The sequence below is a fragment of the Ahaetulla prasina genome, chromosome 4 (genome assembly GCF_028640845.1).
Source record: "Ahaetulla prasina isolate Xishuangbanna chromosome 4, ASM2864084v1, whole genome shotgun sequence".
NCBI classification, from domain to species: domain Eukaryota; kingdom Metazoa; phylum Chordata; class Lepidosauria; order Squamata; family Colubridae; genus Ahaetulla; species Ahaetulla prasina.
The window spans coordinates 122,114,128-122,133,869 of NC_080542.1; the positions used below are offsets into that span (position 1 = coordinate 122,114,128).

At 36.9% G+C, this 19,742-nt stretch overlaps 1 protein-coding gene across 2 annotated transcripts in view; it reads left to right on the forward strand.

The window, feature by feature from the left end:
* The window catches only part of ITGA8 (integrin subunit alpha 8), a 173,433-nt gene extending 154,142 nt beyond the window's left edge, over window positions 1–19,291 (forward strand). For both annotated transcript variants that reach the window (XM_058179911.1, XM_058179910.1), the window contains exons 29-30: window positions 13,951–14,073; window positions 16,380–19,291. In XM_058179911.1, coding sequence (XP_058035894.1) covers window positions 13,951–14,073; window positions 16,380–16,466 — 210 coding nt within the window. In that variant the 3' untranslated portion in view covers window positions 16,467–19,291. The remainder of the gene's footprint in view (window positions 1–13,950; window positions 14,074–16,379) is intronic.
* Window positions 19,292–19,742: the final 451 nt, after the last annotated feature.

Here is a 19,742-nt window from a genome sequence, read left to right on the forward strand (position 1 = left end):
TCCAAAAAGACAAATTGGAGCTTGTAGCCCATGATTACTATGATATTAATATCTTCATACTTAACAGTGATCTGTTTGTTCTGCTTTTGTTTTGAGGAGAACTATGGGAAAAGATTAAAGTTTTTCTTAGTACTTATCTAGATATCTAAATAACTAAGATAGAGCCCACCTTAGCCCAGTGGTCTTGAGGTAGCTGGCATGTCTCCCTGTTTTGAGACTTTGTGGTTTCCAAATAGCTTGTCATGTATCTGGAGTATCATAAAAAAAATGAAAACCATTTTGTTCATCCTCAATATCCAGGGTTCAGAAAGATACTTCTTTACATTATAGTTCCACCTACTTATCCAAAAGGAGAGACTATTAGAAACAGATCTGGAACAAAACAGATAATATCTTTTGGTAACTGAAATTAACAGAAAGGAAGAATGCCCTCCAAATGTGTTGAGTTATAATTTGCATAATCCACAGGCAAAGTCCATAGCCACTCTATGGTATCCAAATTTTTTACTAGCGGTTCTGTGGGGGTGGCTTGGTGGGCATGGCAGGGGAAGAATACTGCAAAATCTCTATTCCCACCTGACTCTGGGGCCAGCCAGAGGTGGTATTTGCTGGTTCTCCAAACTGCTCAAAATTTCTACTACATGTTCTCCAGAACCTGTTGGAACCTGCTAGATTTCACCCCTGGTATGCATTATTCTCTAAAGCATTTTGGATCTTTTTGTGTATCATGACATTTGGAGAAATCCGTAAGTTAAGTCTATGTTCCACGCTGTACATTAGCCAAGGAACTGAGTATCAGTTCAATTTATAAAAAATGCTGATTGAACAAATCCTGGAATAGTCTCACTGCTATCTTAGAGTAAATATTAGGATTATTTCAGAGAGGCATCACTTCTAATTGAATAGGAAGATGACACATGTCAAACAACAAAATATAGATATATGTAAACTCAAAAATAGGATTTCTATGTATTTAGGTTATTCATTTTATTGATTTTCTTTCAAAATTTAAAAACAATAAGCAGGCCCATATTATGTGCCACTAAGAACTGTACCCATTTCTTAATAACAGGAGAGATATCATCATAGGAAAAATATTGTAAGATAAGAAGGATTCAGCCAAGAAGCTGTTTTGATTTTTTTGTACTTTGGGTGGATCCACATGGGTGGATTTTGATACTACTTGAAGAAGGGTGATTTAATTTTAGGCTAGAAAGCTGAATGTTTTGATCCTTCATATCCCTTCACCATCCAAGGAGTTCAAAAATACTCCAGTGGAAGATAAATTCTGGTGTTTAAGTGTCTATGTGTTTGCTCCACATGCATTCTGTAACCAAAACATATGTTCTTTAGCATGGCTGATAAATACTGTCTCCATCTACATTGGTGTGCTGTCCTGCAGGTGTTAGCCTGCTGTCCAGAAGAAATTTCTGAAAATATGCAGAATGATCAGATATATGTTTTCTTAAGGATTACTTGAGAATGAGAGTTATTTTTCCAAACAGATGTTTTATTGCCAGATGCCCAAAACAGACTATAAACTCTTGAAAAATGATAGTGCTTTTTATGTCTTCTCAGAACTGGCTATGTTTTATGGAGATTTGCCAATTCTACAATTTGATGTGTTGTAGGCAGCAACTCTTTTCAAGTCTTTACTGACTACGTTTTTTATACTGTTCTCCAGAAATCAATCAATAGAATATTAATTGTAGTTCCAGAAAATAAATTTGAAACATTACTTTTTTTACATGAGTCAAAGTAAGGGTTGAAAATGTTTAAAAATAAATATGAGCAATCTTCAACTTTATTATAATTCAGAACAGTTCTCATACAGATTTGATTTTCTTTTTCCTACTTATGAAAGACTTGTACAACAAACTTTAGAGATTGTTGCTAAACAATTACTTAAATAAAAGCATTATTTATGGATGTATCCACCGAAAATTGACCAGATACTATTTCTCTGTCAGTCAATTCTACCCTCAGCAAAAACTTCATTGTTGTTCTTTATATTATATGATTCTGAGTGGAATCAACAACTAAGAATTACTGATCTTATTAAGAGTTATTTGTAATGTATAGAAATAATAGACCAATTGCTATGTGGAAAAAATAGTCTTGAAATTTTCAGGGAAACTGGTGAGGAGAAAGTAACAAAATGTTGTGATGTCATAATGTAAATTCTGCCCATTATTATTCTATCTGTACGTGTCATATCGCAAGTACATAAAAAGAACATATGCATTTCCTCATTATTGTAACTATGGCTCTATATAATAGGAACTGATGTATCTTACTTAGAAAATCCTCTTGTTTATTGATTAAAAATATGTTTTCCAATCTTCCTTCAACTCAACTTTTCTCAACTTCTCGTTATGGGGATGGTATAATTTTCAGAATTACCATTGACCATAGGCAGCAGTGAGCATAATCTCAAACTAATATGCTTTCAAATCAATGCTTTCAAAGAAGCAGAAAAATATTATATCATGTGATTAGTTTTCTTATAATTATTTTAACTTTTTCTATGTTTACCTTTCATATATGAATGCAAAGTAAGAACTTTCTTGAATCAAACAAAGAAGCCAACATCCAGCATTCCTTTTCCAACAAATGGGTATTAGATGTTTTCCAAAACACCCATAAGTAAAATAGCTAAATAATAATAAGTAAATAATAATAATAATAATAATAATAATAATAATAATAATAATAATAATAATAATAATAATAATATAAAAAATAGTATTTTAATAAGTAAAATAGTTAGTGCCCAGTATTAATAATCAGAGACATATTGTTCTTAGATTTTAAACCTCCTTTTAAATTATTTTCATTGTTGTCATGTTCATCTGGATAATATTTGGTATCTGAAGCAGCAATATATTTAACGCAGTGTTTTACTGTGATGCAGTTGGCACCAAAAGCTTTGCCAATTAAAGGAGGCTGTCTACGGGACCATATGCAATTATATGGCTATCACCATGTCACTTTGGGGTCTACTTGTTGTCAGATAAATGTATAGTATGCTTTCTCATTTGTATTTCTATTGTAATTTTTCTTTGTAACATCTTTAAAATTAATCTCTTTTAAACATTTCCTCATTTCTGATTCAGCCTTTCTCCACTTTATGAAAATGAGGGAGACCATCTTTGCACAGTAAATATGTGCATATGATGTATATGCCACTTTTGAGGTTTATGAATATAAGAACATAAGAAATATTCCTGCAAGATAGAGAACCTTGTAAGAAAAACATTTAATAAAGCCTAGCTCACTCTCATTTTGTTTCCCATCATATTGTACGGCAATGTTTTCTATTCATTAGTTGTGTGCTTATAAAAAAAAAAGAGATTGTAAAGAAAAGTGGCCATACTCTGGCTAAATTATAAAGCAAAACTACAATGTGAACAGTCTTCCTCTTTCTTTTTTTTTGAAGCAATTTTAATGTATAAAAATTATTAATTTTGTTCAATATTATTTTTTCTGGAAAAAAAAGATCATGGTTTGACATTTAATCCCCACTGAGGATTGTGTAGGATTTAAAACAGAGACAGATGCACACAGAAAGAGCTGTCTATAAATTAGACTTGTATCCCATGAATATTTATTTGAAAAAATGAAAGAGGTTTAAATATGCACTGGAGAGATTTCACAGGAGCCCTTATTTAAAAAAAAAAAGTTTGATAAAACTTAATCTTGAAACCAAGGTGAAAGAGTGTGGAAAGCAGTGCCAAGGAAAAATCACTGGGAGAAAACAGGCAGATACTGTAAGATCTCCATAAAAGTTTCCACATCTGTATCGCCAGCCCTATAAGATAAAAGGATGAACAGAAAATATTTGCTGAGCCTTTCATCCCTAGATTTCTGACATTTTTAATGCAACAAAAATGTTTTCAGAAAAATATAAAACACTTATGAATTATTACTGACTCTTTTTTATAAAACAGCATTAAATATAAATCCACATGGAAAAATGCAGAAACTATCCAAGTTGCAGAACATCTGTATAAGTTGTAAATAATAGCTTAATATATAGCATATTTTATTACTATATTTATAGGTTTGCACACAGAGATATATAATGTGGGACAATATCCAACAATATCCAACTAAAATATGGATCAAAAATTGTTCCTTTGGATTTTTAATTTTTTTTAAAAAATTTCTATGCAATTTGTGGTTCAAAATGTTTTGAAATTTTATTACCAACACTAAACCTGCCCCTTCTCCCAGATTAACTAACTTCCCGATCACCCTGCAAGGTAAAATAAATAAGTTTTAAATGGTTTCTGAAAACAGCTTTGGAGTTAACCTAATTTGAGTAATGTGATATTTGAGAGGACGAACGCTGTGGAGAAGGCTGGATTCTAAAATTTGCCAAGATTTTAGAGGTGTTAACACACTTGCTTTCTAAATGGTCCCAAAGAAAAGAATATTCACAAAAAGTCTTATTCAAAAATAAAGGTTAAAATAAAAATCTAATGATGATATAATTAAAATTTTGATAGTTAAAACTGCCATTATGATAAGATGAACCCCGTTTGGCCAAACATTCGCTTTCTGGTTAAAAGGAGGATTCCTGAAGGGTTTTTCCTTCAACTGTATTTTTTCAATTTACCAACAGAAAGAACCATCATTCCTTTAGTTTATATGACTCTCCTGGGTTAGGGAAAATCCTAGAATTATCTCACAAGAACCTCCAGTACAGCAAAAGTCTGCAAATAGCTTCAGGAGCCAAGCTTCAAAGCAGCCTTGGTACTGAAAGCTGGGGCTTGGGGGAATAATCAGTTTGTTGTTGAAGAAGCAGCCATTTTGGAATTTATTTTTCAAACACATAGTAAATTTCTTAATCATTTTTAAGGACTATTATTCTTTATTAAGATTTTTAAAAAGGCTCTCTTTTTAAAGAGAGCCTATTATTCCTTTTTGAAGATCTGCCCCATTTTGGGGAGATTGAAGAGCAAATTATTAGAGATTTATTTGAAAAAAAATCCATCAGTTCATAGATCAGCTGTTATGTCCTGCACCGGCAGTGGCGGCCCCTAGTGGTGGAGATGGTTTCTTGTTCTGTTCTGATTGGCTCCCGCTTTTGGAGCTGAATAAAAAGAGGGCTGTAAAAGCAGGCCTGGTCTGCTGGTTGTTGCTGGTCTCTGTGAGTTAAAATAAACGTTATGTGTGAACATCTGTGGAGCCTCAATTATTACGGAACCCACAGAATATAATACTGGCGACGAGGACTGAGGAAAGTACGTGAGTTGCTGAGCTGCTGAGCGAGCCAAAGTGTGAATTTCTCCTCAGAGCTATTCAGATCCCTGGCCTACAGAGCAAACCATGGCATTGCCTCAGAACTTTGTGCCTTTTAACCCAGTGACCGAATCGTGGGAGGCATTTGTAGCCCGTTTTGAATGCTTTCTTATTGCCAATGAATATACAAACCTATCTAGTGAAAGGAAGCGTGCTTATTTCCTGGGTTTCTGTGGGGCAGAAATGTTCGAGACAGCCATGACATTGATGGCCCCCCAGTCAATTCATGCAGGGACTTGAGATGACTTCATGGCTAAATTAAAAAGACATTACGCCTCGACACCCTCCAGAATCGCCCGCCGGCACCTGTTTTACCATAGGGATCAGGCTGAGGGGGAATCGATAAACCAGTATGTAGCCGCTTTACGTAAAGTGGCGCGCCATTGCGAATTTGTTGATCTGGATGATTACCTTTTGGACCGGCTCGTCAGCGGTGTCCGGGATGAACGCCTCAAGCGGCGTCTCATCGCTAAGCAGGACCTCACATTTCAGATGGCATTAGATGAGGCATGTGCCTCAGAGCTGGCCACCCTCTCATTAGCTGATATGCCTCGAGGGCAGAGCCCACAGATAGCAAAAGGAGCAACAATTCATTTCAACAAAGCTGATCCACTATATGAGGAGGAGGAGGAGGAAGACGCTGTCCATCGCCTTAAAGAGGTTAAGAAACCAAATACTCATGCGGGAGATAGCCTCCCTCTGACTGGCTGTTTTGGGTGTGGGGGAAATCATATGCGAGCCGCCTGTAATTTCAAAGACGCAATTTGCCGCCGTTGCGGCCGACGGGGCCATATTGCCCGGGTTTGCCGATCGGTCCAGCCTGAGAGGGTTCCACAAAAGGGTCCGCCTCCGGCCCAGGGACCCCAAGCCCCTCCACCGGCAGAGCAGACAAGGCTTCCTCTCGGTTATCAGGTACAGGGGCTGGGCGTCTTATTCCCTTGTAGCTTAGCTCCTCTGCCCGGGATGATTGGGTTGGGCTACCTCCTGGCTCACCTGAGATCCAGGAGGCCGCAGGATGACTGCTATGCCATTTTCCGTGATGAGATGCGAGGAACAAGGATCAGGTGGCGATCTGAGGAACCGATCCAGCAGAAAATCCGAATTTCCGTCCTGATCGAAGGGCGGCCATGCTTGATGGAAGTTGATACCGGATCTGCAACTTTCATAGTCTCCTGGAGCACGATAAAGCGTCTGGTGCCTACTATTGCTAAGAAGCGTCTGAAGCCTTGTGCGCTGTTATTAAAAGACTATCAGGGACGGCCAATTCCCATTGTGGGTAGTGGGAAATTCAGGGTACAATTCAAGAAATTTGTAGGCCGCCTATCACTGGTAGTTGTAGATGGCTCATTGCCTAGTCCTCTGGGGGCATAGGGTTGTTCCAATGCCTCATGGAACGCCTACTCCACGGAATACCCGGGGTGGTGCCGTATTTCGATGACGTGTTGGTTTCGGCAGCAAGCACTCCGGAACTGATGTCCAGACTACGCCAGGTGCTAGTTAAGTTCAGGGATGTGGGGCTCAAAGTTAAGAAAAGCAAGTGTGTAGTTGCTGTGCCCCAGGTAGAATTCCTAGGGTTCCTAGTGGATAGGTCGGGTTTACACCCCACTATGGCCAAGACCAAGGCAATCCTTGATGCGCCGACACCCCGCAACAAGTCAGAGTTACAGGCATTCCTGGGGCTCTTAAACTTTTACGCAATCTTTCTGCCACACAAGGCTTCGGTTGCAGAGCCTCTCTACCGCCTGTTGGATAGCAGGTCCCCGTGGGTTTGGAATGCGAATGCTGCTGCTGCTTTCCAGGCTGTCAAGCAACTCTTGGTGTCTAACGCAGTTCTTACACAGTTCAACGAAAACCTGCCGCTTGTCCTCTCCTGCGATGCGTCTCAGTATGGGGTTGGCGCTGTGTTGGGTCATCGGCTGCCCAACGGGGCGGGAGCCCCGATTGCATTCTTTTCTCGAACCTTGGCTGCCGCGGAACGCAACTACTCACAGTTGGATAAAGAAGCATTGGCGTTGGTTGCGGGGGTCAAGCGGTTCCATGAGTATCTCTACGGTCGCCCGTTTGAACTTGTTACAGATCACAAGCCGCTGTTGGGGATTTTGGCTGGGGATAGACAGACTCCGCAAGTACTATCACCAAGAATGACCAGATGGTCGGTGTTCCTGGCAGCTTATTCCTATTCCCTGGTCTATAGGCCTGGGAAACATTTGGGCCATGCTGACGCGCTGAGCCGTTGCCCATTGATGACCAAGGTGGAAGACCCGGCTCCAGCGTCCCATGTTTTTCTGATTGACGGTTCCGCCTTTCCCGTTACTGCTTGTGACATTGCTAGAATGTCTGGCTTGGACAGAGTCATCTCAAAAGTTCTTGATTGGGTTCTCCGTGGATGGCCCCAGGGTCCTGTCAGCCCTGAATTGCAGCCTTATAAGCGAAGGCAGCACGAGCTCTCTACCCAACAGGGTTGCCTCCTCTGGGGGCATAGGGTTGTAGTTCCGCCCCCCCTCCGACAGTCCATTCTAGGGACACTTCACCGGGGTCACCCGGGCATTGTTAGGATGAAGGCCCTGGGTAGGAGCTACCTGTGGTGGCCAGGACTAGATAAAGACATAGAGGCCTGTGTGTCGGCCTGTCACCGGTGTCAGGAGACAAGACCGCTGCCGCCTAAGTCTCCCCCTAGAGAGTGGGAGGAGCCTAGGGGTCCTTGGTCCCGCATCCATATAGATTTTGCGGGGCCGTACCAGGGGCAAGTATTCTTAGTGGTCGTCGATGCTTTCAAGTGGGTGGAAATCGCACTAATGCATTCCACCACTTCAGAAGCCGTCATTAGAACTTTGCGACGGTTGTTTGTAACCCATGGGTTACCCGACCTTGTGGTCTCGGACAACGGGCCACAGCTAACGTCCGCCCACTTTGAGTCATTCTTAGCGGGCCTAGGAATACGCCATGCTCTCATTTCCCCGTTTCATCCGGCCAGTAATGGCCGGGCAGGACAACAGTCCGGTCAGTGAAAGAGGCATTGGCCAGGTCGGGCCCAGGGGGCTGGCAGGAGAGGTTGGATGAGTACCTCCTGGGGCAGCATTCCACACCGTGCCCACTTACGAATAAGAGCCCAGCAGAGTTACTCATGGGCAGGCGTTTGAGGACCACACTTGATAGATTGCACCCCCAATACTCACCTAGTCAGCCATTGGACTCCATGGGGGCAAACAGGAGATTTGATTTGGGGGAGGCGGTGTATGCCCGGAATTACAGCGGCCACCCCCTATGGTTCCCAGGAAAGATCGTGGGAATCACCGGCCCGTGCTCATACAGGGTCGAGTTAAATGAGGGTAGAGTGTGGCACAGACATTGTGACCAGCTCAGGGCCCGGCGTCAGGTTGGGGATGGGCAGCTGCCAGAGTGGGGCACTCAGGAAGAGCCAGGAGGTAGCCCAACCCAATCATCCCGGGCAGAGGAGCTAAGCTACAAGGGAATAAGACGCCCAGCCCCTGTACCTGATAACCGAGAGGAAGCCTTGTCTGCTCTGCTGGTGGAGGGGCTTGGGGTCCCTGGGCCGGAGACGTCCCCCACAGAAGAGGCTGAGGAGTTGGGTCAGCCAGTGACCATGGCTACAACGGAGCCACGAAGGTCCAGCCGAATCAAGCGGCGCCCAGCGTATCTTCAGGATTACGATTGTGCAAGCTAGGGGGAAAGAAGTGTTATGTCCTGCACCGGCAGTGGCGGCCCCTAATGGTGGAGATGGTTTCTTGTTCTGTTCTGATTGGCTCCCGCTTTTGGAGCTGAATAAAAAGAGGGCTGTAAAAGCAGGCCTGGTCTGCTGGTTGTTGCTGGTCTCTGTGAGTTAAAATAAACGTTATGTGTGAACATCTGTGGAGCCTCAATTATTACGGAACCCACAGAATATAATATCAGCTATCCTCAAAGGATGTTTTAAAAAACTTCTCAAACTACTTCAGAGATGCAAATATGTATAGAAAGTTACGCAACCACTGTCTGGGACTTTTTCCTCATGGACATTAACAAGGTTGAGAAATTCTTGAGAAAAAGAAAAGCTTATAACTAGTTGACAAACATTCCAGAGAAGAAATAGATTTTATTCCATGAAGACAATCTGGAATGAGTCAATTGGAATAAGGATGGCTTTTTATTGGTCTGATATTTGTTATTGAAAGAAAGTCTTAATCTAAAGTTTGAAAATGTATTTTTTCTTTATATATAATGCTTAAGCAATTCTTAAAGTTTATAAAATATTATTGAAAGTGTATTTAAAAGTATCTATGTTAAGAGAAAGTTAAAGAAAAAGATGTATTAGCCTAAAGAAAAGTTTAGAGTTTTAAAAAGGATGTATATAAGAAGAAAAATTATTCTGTGAGGATAACTTGAAGGGAGTGATCTAAATTTAATGATCTAAATTTAACTAACTCTAATTTAGTTGGAATTTTGTTGGTCTGAAAGGGAACTTTAGCTGTGTGTTAAGAGAAAGCTAAAAAAAGATATATTAGAATGTTTTAGAAATGTTTTTAAAGAAAAGTTTAGTGTTTTAAAATGGATGGAAGAAAGCATTTTTCTCTTTAAGGTTAAAGAATCTGAAAGAATACTGTGAATTTTGTTACTATAAATGATAATAGTTTATAAAGATTATTAAATGCAAATAGAAATACATATTTCTGCAATAAGGAAGATAAAGCAGAAATGGTTAAATTGATTGTTTTTTTCAAAGAGGAGAATGTATTTAATTATGTTTTTTATTTGGATATCACATCTGGATTTTGTGCTTTTGATGAAAAAATGAAACTTTGACTTTGATTTTGCGAATTAGATGGATTTGCTGTTATGGAAATGGCTACTTATATACTAATATGTAAAAGTAAAAAGTTGAGGCTGTAATGTTATCTGGTATTGTACTAAAAAAAAGTCAGAAGTCAACACTTTTTTCTTTCTTCTCTTGTACCTCATATTTTCTTTCTCTTTCTCTTTTTTCCTCCCCTTAATTTCCTATTTTTATTTGTACTTTATGCTCTGACAAAACAATAAAAGTCATGAGATAAAAGTTTGGCCAAACATTCAAGGATCTTTAGCCTGTCATAAAGATACTTTCATTAACTTATCTATCTCTATAAAATATCTAAAGTAACAGGAATTAACATTGGAATCCCTCTTAAAATTTACATCACATCTTTATGTAATGTTTATTTTGATAACATTAATTTTAGTGGGAGGTTAAACTAACTAGTTATATCTATGCAAGAATAGACATATTTAATTCAACACTATTATATATTTTGAGATAGATGTCACCCAATTATTATAGTAAATTTTTACAAATTATAAATTCTAATCTCTTCTTCCATTCTATAGATAAGAGTAACAAAGTAGACTTTTTCCAATTAATAGGATAACCAATATATAAACCATTTTATTTATTACTTCAATGAGCTTTGGTAATGACATTGTATAAATATTAAGGGGAGCCATAACATCTCTAAATATTATTTAAAATATTTTATTTTAATATATAAAATAACACATTTAATAAATATTAAGGAGAGTGCAATACATCTTTGATATTTTGAGACTGAATAGTGAAATAAGCCATTGATTCAAGAACCAACTTTCATTAAGGAAATAAGGAATATCTTTATTAGTTGCCACAATAAACAGTTGAAATTCAATGAAAAAAAGATGGCAGAACCCAATTCTTTGACATTTAATATAGTCAGTCTGAGCCATAGCAAAGAATTTTTCAACATCAGTCTCAATATAAATTCATAAAAAATAGACAGGCATTCTGACAATAGCCATCGGATGATTAGTATTTTCTATACTGTCACAGATAAAATGGAATCCCTTGTTCTAATTGACTATCTAAATTGCAAATTTAAATACCTTCATATTCTAGAGTACATTGTAGACCAATAATTTAGCCATAGATAACTCACCTCTGTTAATAAATGTTCAAAATTCAAATGCTTACATCCACAATACTTGCCTCCACTGAATCATGGAGGTTTTCAGCATTCACATTCAACTTAAATTGGAAAAAATGAAGGGATCAAGAAAAATATATTTCTTCTTTTGTAATCTTCCTCTGATTGTAAGCATTTCAAAAAATTTACTGGACTCATTGATTTAGGACAGAATTTGGGGTTATGATTAAATCAAAATACAATAAATGATAATAAAAGATTCTGTATTTTTATTATATTACATTTTTATATATATTTGAGGGTTTCAGGACAGAACATTTGTCTTTCTGTAAAACTATTGGCTCTTTCATAAAAGATATTGCACCCGAGGCAATATTTTAATTTAATTTGTTTTCTTGTAAAGAAAAAATACATTTTTTCCGTATGGGGTTTATTTAGGTGTTTTTTACTCAAACTTTAAAAGAGCATAGGGCAATATGAACTGCCTGAGACCATACTATTAACTTATAGCTATTTGGCTTTTACTTCTGCAATTGTCTAGGAGTTTTGGACCCTTTATGCACGGCAGGAGAGAAAGTCGAACACCTTTCATATCTCCACCTTTCATATCTCCAAATACTGTCTCCGGCGTATTTTTGGCATCACTTGGCAGGACAAAGTTCCAAATAGCTCAGTCTTGGAATGTGCTGGAATTTCTAGCTTGTATACACTACTGAAACAGCAACGTCTATGCTGGCTTGGGCATGTCGTGAGAATGGCTGGTTGCCAGATTCTGAAAGATCTCCTGTATGGAGAATTAGTGCAGGGAAAGCGCCTCAGAGGGAGACCACAGCTGTGATATTAGGATATCTGCAAGAGGGACCTAAAGGCCCTGGGAATGGACATTAACAATGGGAAACCTTGCTCTCCGATTGTTCAGCTTGGAGGCTAAAGACCAGCATGGCCTTCTCCAATTCGAAGAGACATTTGTTCAGCAGGCTGAGGCAAAGAGGCAGTCCCGGAACCAGTGAAATCTGGGGGCTGGGCAGGGGACAGGATGTATCTGCCCTCAGTGTGGAAGGGATTGCCACTCTTGAATTGGCCTTTTTAGCCACACTAGATGCTGTTTTAGGATTTCTTTCCAGAGCACGATACTGTAGTCTTTTGAGAACGAAGGATGCCAATGTATGTCTAAGAGAATGCAGATAAGTTGAGTTGGATCATATTATGAATTCTGACTGATTAATGCGTCTGTAGATTCCCAATTAACCAGGTTATGGTTGTTCCAAAGGTACATTTTTAAAAAAGGAAATTGGATTTTTCTTTGTTTTTCTTTGAAGACTTTTCACCTCATCCATGAAGCTTCTTGAATTCTGATTGTCATCTGGTCGAACAATTCCTGCAAAGGAATATAAATCCTTCCATTTTTCACCATTCAGTCAGAACTGATGAAACTTCTTGGATGAGAAGCAAAACATCTTGGAGGAAAAAAAGGAAAGTCTAGTTAACTTTTTTTAAAAAGCACCTTTGGGTCTGACTAATAAACTTAATTATTTAATTTTAATTGTCGATGGACATTACCTTGTAGATGACTCTCACCCCGTTAAAGACCTTGGAGTTTTCATATCAAATGATCTAAGTGCCAAAGCCCACTGCAACTACATCGCAAAAAAGGCTTTAAGAGTTGTAAACTTAATTCTGTGTAGCTTCTTCTCCAGAAACACTACAATACTAACCAGAGCATATAAACCATTTGCTAGACCAATTCTTGAATACAGCTCACCTGTCTGGAACCCACACCTCATTTCGGACATTAATACAATTGAATGTGTCCAGAAATATTTTACAAGAAGAGTTCTCCACTCCTCTGATTACAAGAAAATATCTTATGCCACCAGACTTGAAATCCTGGGTTAGAAAATTTAGAACTCCGCCGCCTTCGACATGACCTGAGTTTAACTCATAGAATCATCAGTTACAATGTCCTTCCTGTTGAAGACTACTTCAGCTTCAATCACAACAATACACGAGCACACAATACATATAAGCTTAATGTGAACCGTTTCAATCTTGATTGGAGAAAATATGACTTCAGTAACAGAGTTGTTAATGCCTGGAATGCACTACCAGACTCTGTGGTCTCTTCTCAAAATCCCCAAAGCTTTAACCAAAGACTATCTACTATTGATCTCACCCCATTCCTAAGAGGTCTTTAAGGGGCGTGCATAAGAGCACCAATGTGCCTACCGTTCTTGTCCTAATGTTCCTTTGATTGTATCCAATTTTGTATAGTTATTACATAATTATGCTTATATATATGCTTATATATCGTATAGTTATTTCATGCTTATGCTTATATATACTGTTGTGACAAATAAATAAAATAAATAAATTATTCTAGATACCTAAACTTTCTTGAGTGCCAATTCATTTGACATACTGTGTGTAGGTAAAAGCTTGAGACAGTCATTCCTAATAAGCATTAGGAGTGACTATCCAAGTACACAAAGATTAAGGTAAAAGGGGCACTCTGACCACTGGACAGAATGAAGCATACTTTTTTGAGAGGGACCAATGGCGTAGAGAGGATTTTATGCTGTACTTTCTTCCTTTCTAGCTGGCTGCTTCAGAAATGCTATTCTGCTGTCTTTTACGTATTAGGCAATTGAAATTCATTAATATAAAGAGTTTTTTTCCTTCTTTTATCTTTACTGATTTCTTTCGTATTTCATTTCAGATAAAAACATCTGTTATTTGGGCTACTCCAAACATTTCCTTTATAATCCCTTTGTGGGTTATAATATTGGCCATACTTCTTGGACTACTGGTTCTGGCTATGTTGACCTTAGCTTTGTGGAAGGTATGTTACATGTTGGAACAATTGGGGAGGATGTTAACCAAACAAAATTGGGAGTTAGAGAGAGGAGAGAAAAGAATTTGGCCTTCTCATCCAAACAGTCATAAATGTATGAGAAGGATATGTTTGTGTTGCTAGTCTTTAAAAAAAAGCTTGTTTTCAAACACATTATTACAAAGGTTAGTTATAAGTGAGATTGTAAGATCAGCTGTGATTCTTAAGACCTTTATATTTTGTCCAGCAACTCTTTATGCAGAATATAACAAAGAGGCATCACCAGTATTGTCAACATGCTGTAGTATTTCAGGAAAATAAACAAATATTGTTTTGTAAAATTGCATGTAATCTTATATTAAAATTGGTAGAGTCTTTTATTTTTTTTATTATATCATTAAAGACTTACAATCAATAAGTCATTGATAGTTTCTATTTCAGAGTATCAGAAACAATTATTTTCAAAGTACCTAATTTGAAAATTGATTTTCTTGTATTAAATTCAAATTTGATTTTTTTGTGCTAGATTATCCTAAATGTAATGTTATGCAGTTTCCTTAGGCAGTAATCAAAAACTTCTGATTGATTAGATGATATTCTGAGTGATTAGATGATATTCTATCAAGAAGACATGATGGGTAAGATTTACCCTGCATAGTGAGACACAAGTTATTCATTCCTGGCATTAAGTGCCGCTTATGACCTGCCAAGTAGAGCTCTATTTTTTTTAAAAAATGCATTCCATTTCTTTATATCATGTGTCCTAGACTGAGTTACTCAGAATTACTCATCTAGACAGATGATCCATTATTTAGACTGATTCTTGCTCAATATTAGGCTTTTATCTGCCCCTTGCTTACATTGTTGGAAAACAGATCAGTCACAATGCAACTTGGTATGAAATAGCAGTTCACCAACAATACTCAGTAGAGACTCACCAGCTTTCTGATCTTCCTGTTGGAATGATTCATGGTCACAGTTATGATGAGTTTCAGACATGATATCTTTAAAGATGTTTTTTTTTCTGATATTGAATACTTGGGTTTTCAGCATTATATCCTTTATAAAGCAACCTATTCTCATAAGCATTTCACATTGGGAAAATGAAGAACTGTAGACAGCCTAACTCCCCAGGCTTAAATATTTGTACCAAAGTATCTTTCTGTGTAGCTATTATTCTGCTACACAGAATAACATCATTTTTGATTACTATATGTGTCTGGATATAACTGTTATAAAGGATATCCACAAGATTGAGATATAAAGTTGAAGTTAATGTTATATTTTTATCATCCCTTTATCATCAACTCAAGACAACAAATTTGCTTAATACTTCCACCTCCTATTTTATCCATAATAACTTTGGCAGGTGGATTGGTTGAGAGACCGTGACTGGCCAAAAGGCCTTCAGCCAGGTTTTATGCCTAAGGGAGGCCTAGAACTCACAGTCTTTTATTTCTAGGCCAGCATTATAACCATTATATCTAACTGTTCTTCTCCCACAACACCAAGCTCTCAATACCAATGTGAATTTTTAATTCAATCATAGTCTGTTTCTGAGATATGCAACAGAATCTCAGTCAGGTCTACTAAAAAGTAAACACTGATTTATTCTCAGTCTTGGGAATACATTGTGCTTCTTGAAAGTTTGTTTGTTTGTTTATTTGTTTGTTTATTTAATTAATTTCTATAGTTCTCCATCTCAATCAATAACTCTGGATGACTTACAATTCAGAAAATATATTACAGTTAAAACACTAAAACATTTTAAAACAATTAAAAACAATTAAAAACATCCAAAATAAATACACATAGCAGTCAAGATACTTGGCTACTTAACAGTAAAGCTAGGAAACGGGCCCTTGACATATTCAGCACCCCAGGCTTTGAACAGAACCAGGTTTTTAGGGTATTATGAAAGGCTAACAAGTTGTTATTGTATTAGTGATAGATTTCCATACAACAGAATTTTGTTGTTGTTTTATGTAGCCTTTCTATCACTTACATAGCACTTGAATTAGTTGCCTACATGCAACAAGCAGTTCTGACTGTAAGCTGATTTGATATTATCTTATTATTTTGAAGAAAAAAAATGTACCAAAATGGCTTAATTTCAAAAGTGCAGATGTTTTGAGTAGCAATTCAAGCCCCACTTGCCAATGATTATGAGAATTACAATATATCTGGAGTCACTTGGATTTGCACAAGCATATTTAGTTTAGTCCTAATAGCAGTCTGAAATTTGGAAAGATGATGTTATAGTAATCGGATGATTGGTTTTTCCAATTTACTTATATTGTATTATTTTGTTCCAGTGTGGGTTTTTTGATAGAGCCAGGCCACCTAGAGATGACATGGCCGAAAAAGTGCATCTAACAAGTGACAAGACTACTGATACCTAGAAAATGTGTCCCCATATCAAGGGTTTGTGTTCATATTACCAGGAACCTTAATTTGGATCAAGAATGCTAAATAGCTGTAATTGGACCTATGCAACATTCTACATATTCAGAACATAGAAGACAGAAAATACTACTATCTCTGCCTCAGAACAGATGAGCAATCTTCCATCCAAAAACAGCTAATGAAAAAGAATTGTTTCAGCTTTTCAAAACTGATTCTTAGTGAAATTACTGGATATATCAAAAGCAGTCATAAATCCAATGGAGCAGAGATGGAAAGCCAACAACACTTAAATGGATGAAAGATGAACAAGACACAGTGTTCAACTCTACTGTATATTGGTAAAATCTTGAGGCATCTCCCTAAGAATAGAAACTTTTATAAACACTGGCTCAGGGAGGCAAGCAATATTATGGATAGTATTAAAGTACCTCCAAAAAGTAAAACTAGTCTTTCAAAATACTTCTTTTGTATTTATCTATATTTTGTAAACTGGGCATCCTACAAAAATAGGGTCTAAAATATTTTATTTTCACTATTTCACCTGTAAATAGAGTGAACATATTCTTTGCATTCCATATACTAATTATAAATGTTTGGAAAGAAGCAAAGTTTTACATTCCTTGGTAGGAGTAAATGTATTATAAAAATTTATAAAATTTCAGAGCTTGAAAATGAGCCTCAATACAAAAGCATAAAATAGAAATTTCCATTTATTTAATAACTCTACATCATGAACAAAACAGATTAAAATTGTTTGCAATATCATAATAGTAAGGAAAACTATGGTATTCTAGGAAAAAAACAGAAACCAAAAAGAAGTGTTGAATCTATATAGATTATTGTACTGTATTCTAGTAATATAATCCAGTTCTTTCCAACAGGGGGCCCAGGTCAAAGATTATGAAGGCAAGCCAAGAGGAAAACTAATCGGTAAATTTGATTTGATAGAAAGACTCCATGTAAACCAAATCAGATCAATAAATAAAAATAATTCCTCAACCCTTCCCAAGAAAAGTTCTGTGGTTCACAAATTATGCAGTTAATATTTGCTTTGAATGGATGGATTATTCTAAAGAAATAAATATTTGGAGATGTACATTTAAATAAATCATTCCTAAACTCACTAAGAGACATCTGGCTAGCAGATTAAATTTTGAAAGGACCTTCATCAATTTTGTTCAGAAACTTTTTGAAACAACCAATGTGTTTCTCTGTTTTTGCTCCTGTGATTCCCCATAGGTGCAGGTTATTTAGAATTGTATATCTTCCAACAGGAATGTTTTTCTGCTCTCTAACAATGATGGTTCAGTGACATTAATTCTGATGCATATAAGAATGACTCCAGCAACTCTTAGAAGCCTGGCGGATCTCTCCCATGGAGTAGGAGATTCCCATGGAGTGGGAGATTAGCAAGCAGATTTGTTAATATTCTTACTTGTTTTTTATAGATTGTATTTTTTTATTGGGCCAAGTCCAAAATGATTTCCAGTCTGTAGATTATGTAATGATAGGACTGAAGTATTTTCCTTTGAAAAAAATCAAAATACATTTGTGTTTTTGGAATATTTGCAGCTATAGTTTTTGACAAAATAATGTATTTCTGCGTACAGTGAAAAATTCTGCACTAAGTCTTACCGAAGGGTTTATATTTTCAGCATCTCATTATCTTCTCTTGGATTGGTTTATGGATGCTGTGTCTAACATCAGATTTCCTAGTTTCAATTGCTCCAATAATCCTACTGTTTGTTCTACAAAAACTAAAAATTGTTATGTACTTTCTGTTGTCATGAAGGTAGACCCAGAGAAAAACCCTATCCCTTTCTGCTGCTAGAATCCTTTGAACATTTTGTATATTTTTCTGCAATCAAGAAATGAGTTAGATGCAATGTATCTGCCAATCCAAAGAAGCTTCTGAAAAATATCAGTTTCTAGAAGTTAACTAAGTAGCTGAACAAGTTGCCCTTGTTTTATTCTGAGACTTTTTTTTATTAAACTCATAGAGTTTAGCCCACAATCTTCTGATTCCTGGTGGTCCAAGTATTATCAAGTCTGACCTTGTTTGACTTTTCCAGATCAGCCGAGGTTAACTAGGTGTTATTACCGATTTTTCTAAATTTCCTATCCATTGGCTAGGCTGCTATTATTTTAGAGAAACAGAGGCTTTGCAGGACTCAAAGAACCTCTGCAGAGGAGTATTTAAACAAGCTGTTTAAAATAAATAGGGGAAGCCTGTAATCACTCAACTAAGGACAGGCAACCTCTGGCCCTTGGTCTAATTTCATCTGGCCTTTGATCTAATTTCAAAAGGCCTCTGCAAATGATGAGCTCAAAGTTCTGTTAAGAATAAACTGTTCTCTGATATTATGTTGACTGGCAAGGAAAAGTAAATGTCAGAGAGAATGAGAGAATGAAGGAGGTATTAGAAAGGAGAAAATGATAGTCCATTCACTTTTATTCTAATTTCACTGCCTTTCTCCAGATGCATTATACTAGCATTGTTCCCTATTACAACACACACACAAAATAATTTTGCATCTAAAGAGGTTATATTATTCCCTCTAGTTTTTGTCTTAGCCTAAAATCGCTACTTGATCATAATTAAACTTATTGTGATTTTCATTTTCATAAATAGTCAAGAATGAAGTACTATTGAGTTGTTTCCTCTGTATTTATATACCATGTAAAAGATGACTGCTCTACCTGTAAAAGCAGTTTCACATCAACTGATTAATATCCATCTATGTAAGCAAAGCAGTTAGTATTGCTTTTGGCAAGAATAGTAAATATTGATTTATAATCCAGAACTGGCTACACTCATGTACATCAGTGGCCCATAATTGTCTTGAATGAATGAGATAGAATATGTTTTTTTTAAATGTTCTTATGTGCAATACTTTTATATTATCTATGTACATGGTGCATGTTTACACTGGCATTTGTTTTTCTTAAAAGAAGTTCAGATATATTGATTAAGAAATAAAATAACTGTTATCTTAACTCCATATTTTGTTAACATTTATTTAAAACAGAATCAGGCTTCTACATGGTCTCTGATCAGACAATCTCTATGAATAGCCACTAACACTAATCTACTGCTTGCCAATGGCTATGAAAATTCAACTATTTACTTCACCTACATAGGCAACCCTGAAATAGATGCACAAATCAGTATGGTAATTGAACTTTGTCTTTCTCACAGTTCTCTTCATCTGCTAAAATAAATAACACCAACAATGCTGGAGAACAACCAGCATTTGTGCGTGTGAAGAAGG